A 7469-nucleotide genomic window follows, 5' to 3' on the forward strand; every position below is an offset into this window, starting at 1 on the left:
CAGGTGCACAACTTATTGACAGCAATTACAATGATCAGCTGTGAAACCCTACCTTAATGTGATTTTTCCATCACCATTAACTCCTCTTCTTCCCCTCTTTATTTTACCAAATTCAATTAATGTTATATATGAATGTGAATTCTAAGTTTAGCTAAGAAATGTAATTTCTAAAATAGAAAATAATTTTTTCTCTCATCTCTTTATTCTCCATCTTTCCTTTTTTTTTTTTAAATAGTTCTTTGCAGCGTAATCAGATTCGTCAGATAAAGGAAGGTACCTTTCAAGGACTTATTTCATTAAGGATTCTGTAAGTTTATCTATGATTATTAAAGATATAAAACTATAAATTAATATACCATTATGGTTCCCACAGGAGCTCTGGTAGCATAGTGCCTAAGGCATCTGACTGCTAACCAAAAGACTGGCGGTTCAAACCCACCAGCCACTCCTCGGAAGAAAGATGGGGCAATCTACTTCCGTAGTGATACTGCTTCGGAGACCCAAGGAGGGGTCGCTATGAGTCAGGTCTGACTCGATGGCACATAACAACAACAACAAGGTTCCCATGTTAAAAAATATACTTAAAGATAAGAATTTTTTTCCATGAATATTCCTGTTTAAACTGTATCACATGGTATTTCATAAATAATCTGCTTTTGAAATTTTTTACCTTCACTAATTGTTGATGTTGTAAATTGTTAAGTTAAAATGTAAGAGATGTAGCATGTTTGTTTTCAAATGATAATACTGTGGTTTTCTAATGCATTAAGGGTTGAAACTATGGTTAGGGAGCTAAAACTAGCCTGTGTCCTGTTTCTGTATCTTAAGTTTTATTGGAATACAGCAGTGCCATTTTGTTTAACTTGTCTAAAGCTGCTTTCACTATACAGTGGCATAGGTGTGTAGTTGCAGCAGAGCCCACAAGGCCCACAAAGCCAAAACTATGTACTATCTGTTCCTTTACAGAAAATATTTGCTGACCCCTGCATAAGAATGTCTGTCTGTCATTACAAATATAGTGATTTTGCAGCTGAAGCACCCATTTCAAAAAGTATTTTCATTTGAGTACTTATTTGTACCAAGTATTAGTTTAAATTCTTGGGAATATAGAAGTGACTAAGACTAGACCTAAGAAGGCCTCCCTGGTGGCACAGGGTTAAACACTCGACTGCTAACTGTGAAAGGGCAGTGGTTCAAACCCACCAGCCTCTGCAGGAGAAAAATTGTGACAGCTTGCTTCCATAAAGATTACAGTCTTGGAAACCCTATGGTGCAGTTCTGCTGTGTGTTATAATGTCCCTATGAGTCGGAATCAACTTGACAGCAACAGGATGGACAGAAGATCAACCTTGTCACTGCCTTCATAGAACTTTAGTGTGAATAACAGATAAACTAAATTAGTGAACTTTTTTTTTAATATAGAAAAAATTGAACTGAAGTGAAAACATATATCGAACCTTATTTTCTAGTAGATCTTAGTTAAATAAAACATGCCTTCTACTAGGAAATATTTTATTGATAGTTGGGTTGCTAGATTTTTCCTTTTTGGTGACAGGCTTACTGTAAGTCTTGGAGGTAGTGTGGGAAGGGGACTGGCTCATAGCTGCCATCACTTCTAGAGCACTGATAAGTGAGAACAATGGAAAGCTTGCCTTCTCATGATTTGGAAAGAAATTTGTCAAGTTTTCCTGTTATCCAGGAGATGTGTCATGGAATGAATTTATCTAATCTTTAGAATTCCATTAAAGTCCAATTTGAGTGTGGTTGGAAGTTATTTCTCTGTTTTATTAATCCTGTAATATCAGAATTACTCAGTGGGTGTTTCTCAATATAAAGTGTGCCTCTGCTGCTGATATGATTTTTATTTCCTGCTTGGGAAAAGAATGATATCTGAAGCCCTTCAGGAATGCTGTTGTTTGCATATTGATTATTTGTCTTCCCTCTGGGCCTTATCACTAACCTTTGAGAAGGCAAATAATAGGAAGCCTGTTTTTATTTTCAGTTTTTCATGAGCTGGGCTTTTCCTCATCTGCTTAACAGTACCAAAGGTTATATCGTATCTTTTATGTTTTTGAACTGCTACCAGAATGATAAAGTAGAGAAAATTCACAACTGTTTTTAAACGGATGCCAGGTGGAAAGGAGCCCTTGTGGCACAGGGGTTAAACACTTGACTGCTAAGTGAAAAGGTTAATGGTTTGAACCCACCAGCTGCTCTGAAGGAGAGAGAGGTGCCCTTGTAAAGATTGCCAGCATTGGAAACCCTATGGGACAGTTCCACTCTGCCCTGTAAGGTCGCTATGAGTAGGAATCAACTTGATGGCAGTGGGTTTTGGGTTTAGGTAGGATTACTGCTAAGTGGAACACATTCCTAAGAAATAGATTGTTGTGAAGGAAGCATTCAAAATAATCCTAAAAAAATGTTGTTGGGGGAGATTGAGAACCTTTGTTATTTTATCAGGGATGTGGTGGGACTATGTCAGATTATAAAGTGTAGTTGAAGTAACTAACTGCAACTGTGACTGTTTATTTGAAAAGTTTAACATGTTATTCTAATAATTGCAGAGATCTGAGTAGAAACCTGATCCATGAAATTCACAAAGGAGCTTTTGCCAAACTTGGATCAATAACTAACCTGTAAGTAGACAATTTTATGCATTAATAACATGAACGTAATGAATAGCACTACAGAAACCAGTGATTTGACACTGTCCTATCAACGTAGTTTTCTATCCTTGCTCCCTTGTATAAATGCTAAGCTGTGTTGATGTAGTAACAGCTTCTATGATAGCAGAATCAATGCTAGAGCTATCATTTTAGCATACCTAAAGCTCTAGTAGCATAGTGCCTAAGGCACTTGACTACTAAGCAGAAGGCTGGTGGTTCAAACCCACCAGCCACCCCTCGGAAGGAAAGTTGGGCAGTCTACTTCCTTAGTGATACTGCCTGGAAAACCCAAGGAGGGGTCACTATGAGTCAGGTCTGACTTGACAGCACATAACAACAACAACAACAACAACAACAAACTTCATCTTAGATCTTTTTATATGGCTTGTATCTTAGGAGTTAACATGAAATTTTATTCACATTTTAGTGACATAAGTTTCAATGAATTAACTTCATTTCCTACTGAAGGCCTGAATGGGCTAAATCAACTGAAGCTTGTGGGCAACTTTAAGCTGAAAGAAGCTCTGGCAGCAAAAGATTTTGTGAATCTCAGGTGAGTTTTTATTTGTTTTTCTGTTTTGTTGAAGTTCTAATAGTTCCTAAAGTATAAAGTGTCTCGATTTTATTTTTACGTGGTTCTGTATGTTCTGAGAGGCTATTATTTAAGAGTATTTCCCACTTCAGTTCTCACAAATTTGGTCAAAGATAGATTTTGACCATTGTTGCATAGCTTTGAGAATAGGAACTGGAGCCATTGATGCTTTCACGGAGATGACACAGCTCTTCCTCAGAAGATTTTTTATGCAGTGGACTTTCATTAGCAACAAGATGGCAGAAACCACCTAAGTAGGAACCTGCAGACAAGTTGATAGATGCTACAATACTTTGAAGAGAAATTAGAGTTACAGAGGGAACATTATTATAGTAGATAAATATAGTAAATTCATTTAATGGTAAAAAGTCATAGCATGATCTGGGGCCATTAAATTTAAATGAAACTAGCAAATCTCATATAATAAATTGGGAGTGATTAATTCATTTGTAAAGGGATATTAATAAGATTTTACTGTAAATTACAGTATTACTATTAGAATTTAAACATGGTTTGATTTACATTCAACTTTTAAGATCATCTTTCACATATAGGGAGAAACTCATGGTGTCCTGTGATACCAGAGCTCCTCTTCTGCGTAAGGAAACTGAGGCCCAGAGAGGATGTGTGACCAGCCTAAAGCATATGGCAGGTCTTTTTTGACTCCTAACCTGGAGCTTTCAAAGATTAAAATGCTTTTTAAGAACAAAAGCATGCCTTTGAAGTTGCTGTTGATTGTAGATTTTATAATTTTTTCCCCAGGTCTTTATCTGTACCATATGCTTATCAGTGCTGTGCATTTTGGGGTTGTGACTCTTATGCAAATTCAAACACAGAAGATAGCAGCCTCCAAGACCACAGTGTGGCAAAGGATAAAGGCAAGTGCATAAACTTTTTAAAATGGAACTCTTTAAGGCACTCATCAGAGTCTCTGCTGTTGTAATCCTTTTGTGAAGGATCAATATGAATCTGGGAAGATGGTGGAGTTTTCTGTGTTACTGGCATCTTTACTGTGTAATCAAGCTTCATCAAGCTTCATACATCATATAAATGAGAGAAAATTACACGAAAATGTTTCTTTTCAGTTGAATAATATTTTAATTAAACTTCCTTTGTATTACGTGTGCAGGTAATGCTGATGGAGCAGGTGTCACAAGCCGGGCTGAAAATGAAGAACACAGTCAAATAATTATCCACTGTACACCTTCCACAGGTATGCCCAACACATTTTGCTGCAATTTCTCACTTTAAAACATTAGAAAAATCATCTGGAACTTTTGGGGATTAGATGTGATTTCTGTTATATGTTTGGAACAGAAAGATGATTTCTTAAAACCTTTTGACTGGAAGTGTTGCCTATAGGCCAGCTGCATAGGCATCCTTTGAAGAATCTAAGGCACCAACCTACTAAATAAGTGTTTACAAGCTCTCTAGTTGAGGGTTCCAGGTCATTAAAGTTTGAGCAGCACTGTTTTATGCTCCTTTAACTCTAGGACTATTCTATAAGTTACTGGTCTATAAGAATTTTTTGTTTTATCCACCCACGTACCCACCCCTTTTTAAAAGCAAGTTTGCTTTTCCTTTTCTTTCTAATCCATTTCATTGATCAACAGTAGATTGGAGAGTCACTAAGCTGAAACCGCATGTTTGGTCATGCTGTCATGTCATAGTCTACCTAATCTGTTAGAGAAAATGGATTTAGAATTTTATTGTAGAAGAAAAGAAATATTTTGGTTAAATTACATGCTTTATAGTAGATTCCTTTGTTTGTATAATGTCACTGAATGGTCTGGACATTAATTTCATGGTTCAGACTTGTAATTATTATGTATTCATTAATGATTACTGCTAAACTGTGAGCTTCTAATGGAGGCTGTGTGTGTGTGTGTTTTAAATACTTAGCACAGTGCCTTGTGTAGAGTCTAAGCTTAAATTGGATTGCTAAGAATCATTTATGTAATTTATTTGATTGTGTTAGCCTCTATATTAATTGTTGGAGGTTAAGGGGTGGCTGATGGCTCATTTGTCCCTCTGGGGTTTGTGTGTTCGATAATATGGGTAAAGAACTGATAACCAAAGGAGAAGGGAGCACTTTCACTAAAGGTGTGGCTAGACATGAACACACACTGATCCCATTTCCTCCACACTGAATCTAAACTTTGGGGTCGACCAGGAAGAAAGCTAGTCTTGAGTTTCTCTCTCTCCCAAGGCTGTAGCAGGGATGAGTTGCAGGCCCGCCTCCCCAACTCAGTTGCTGTAACATAGTGTGCCAGCCTACAGGTGGCCTGTAGGTCCACACAGAGACACCATGCCTACTGCGAAAGCAGAAAGTATGGAACAGCCCTAGACCTTCTTTTAGGACTGTGAGGAGGGGGCAGACTTCCAAAGACAGAGACTGGGTGGAGCCTGCTCTCTAAGCTTTTGAGGCAAAGTAACTACACCAACTAGTGAAATACTTCCCAAAGGGTTTCTTGTTCTCCTAGGTCAGATGAGCTATTCCTCATTCTTTGAAGGATATGTTCAGATGTAGAAATAAAGAAAATAAATAAAACTTTCTTTTACTACTTCCCTGAGCAAAGAATTTAAAAATTTATATATATATATATATATACACACACACACACACACACATACACATATATATAAAGAATTAAGACAAAGTCTATTGAACACAAAAGGACAAATATTTCCATTCATATGAAATGTCAATAATGAGCAAATTCATGGAGGCAGAAAGTAGATTTTGAGGGGCTGTGGGAAGGGGAATTACTTAATGTATGCAAATGTTTCCATCTGAGGGGTCAAAAATGTTTTGGAAATAGTGGTGATTGTTGTGCAACATCATGAATGTAAGTGATGCCACTGAAATATACACTTAAAAATGGTTAAAATGGAAACTTTTATGTTATATCTATTTACCACCATAAAATAAAACGTGAAGTGTTAACCTGGACGTCAGATATAAATGGTACAGAGCTGTGAATATCTCAAGGCCTGAAATGCTTTATCTGGTGTGTCAAATCCCATGACAACTCAGAAAAAGAAATCAGAATATGTCTTTTAGACAATTACAAAAGTCTCCTTATGTTTTCTAGTCAAAAGTTTGTTTTAAATAAAACACTTGTCATTTGTGATATAAATGTGTCAAAGGCAGCTACTGGAATCCATGATTCAGGCCTATTAAATTAGTTCTTGCAATCCTAGTTTAAGTTATAAGTATTTTTATTGGACATAGCATTGTTTGAGTTGACATTACTGTGTTAGTCCTATGTATGTGGTATTACTGGATATCCTTGGTCAGTTTAATCAAACCTTTGAAATCTCAGTTTCTCTGGATGGAAAATGGGGATAATTTTACTTACCTTAACTTGCCTTATCAGATTGCCTTTGAGTTATAGAAGTGTGTGTGAATACACACACACACACAGACAGACATACATATATGATTATTATAAAGTATACTTTGGGATTAGGAAGGAAGAAGAAAAAAAGAACTAATATTTACTAAAGTTGAACTAGGTGCCTAGCAACCTGCACAACTAAGCAGGAAATTAGTTATGTAATTTTACTTAAGCTTCACAACTCTATGCATCAGGCATTATCATTCACACATGAGAAAATCTTTACACGTTTTAAGTTGCTTTCTCAAAGTCTTAGTAGCAAGTTGTTGTTAGTTGCCATTGTGTCCACATGTACAACAGACCGAAGTGTTGCACAGTCCTGCATCCTCTTCAGTGTTGTTGATATGCTGCAGTGCATTGTCGCAGCCATTGTATATTTTGAGGCCTTCAAAGCAAGGGAGCTCATCTTCCAGCACCATATCGAACAATATTCTGTTGCAATCCACGGGGTTTTCATTGGCTGATTTTCAGAAATAGATCTCCAGGCCTTCCTTCTTTTCTGAGTCTGGAATCTCCACCCAAACCTGTCCACCATGGATGACCCTGCTGTTATTTGAAATACCTGTAGCAGAGCTTCAGCATCACAGCAACAGGCAAGCCACCACCGTACAATGAACAGGTGGTAAAGTAGCAAATTGTTGTTGTTGTTGTTATGTGCCGTCGAGTCGGACCTGACTCTTAGTGACCCCTCCTTGGGTTTCCGAGGCGGTATCACTACGGAAGTAGATTGCCCACCCTTCCTTCCGAAGAGTGGCTGGTGGGTTTGAACCGCCAGGCTTCCGGTTAGCAGTCAAGTGCCTTAGGCACTAC

General features: G+C 37.4%; 1 protein-coding gene across 1 annotated transcript in view; it reads left to right on the forward strand.

Annotated features, from left to right (window-relative positions):
- Positions 1 to 7469, forward strand: part of LGR4 (leucine rich repeat containing G protein-coupled receptor 4) — a 159274-nt gene that overhangs the window by 149926 nt on the left and 1879 nt on the right. Inside the window, exons 13-17 of the mRNA XM_007951958.2 lie at positions 236 to 307; positions 2565 to 2636; positions 3094 to 3219; positions 4021 to 4136; positions 4388 to 4471. Coding sequence (XP_007950149.1) covers positions 236 to 307; positions 2565 to 2636; positions 3094 to 3219; positions 4021 to 4136; positions 4388 to 4471 — 470 coding nt within the window. The remainder of the gene's footprint in view (positions 1 to 235; positions 308 to 2564; positions 2637 to 3093; positions 3220 to 4020; positions 4137 to 4387; positions 4472 to 7469) is intronic.

Source organism: Orycteropus afer, unplaced genomic scaffold (assembly GCF_000298275.1).
Source record: "Orycteropus afer afer isolate SDZICR_OR568_19922 unplaced genomic scaffold, OryAfe1.0 scaffold00321, whole genome shotgun sequence".
Classification (NCBI taxonomy): Eukaryota; Metazoa; Chordata; class Mammalia; order Tubulidentata; family Orycteropodidae; genus Orycteropus; species Orycteropus afer.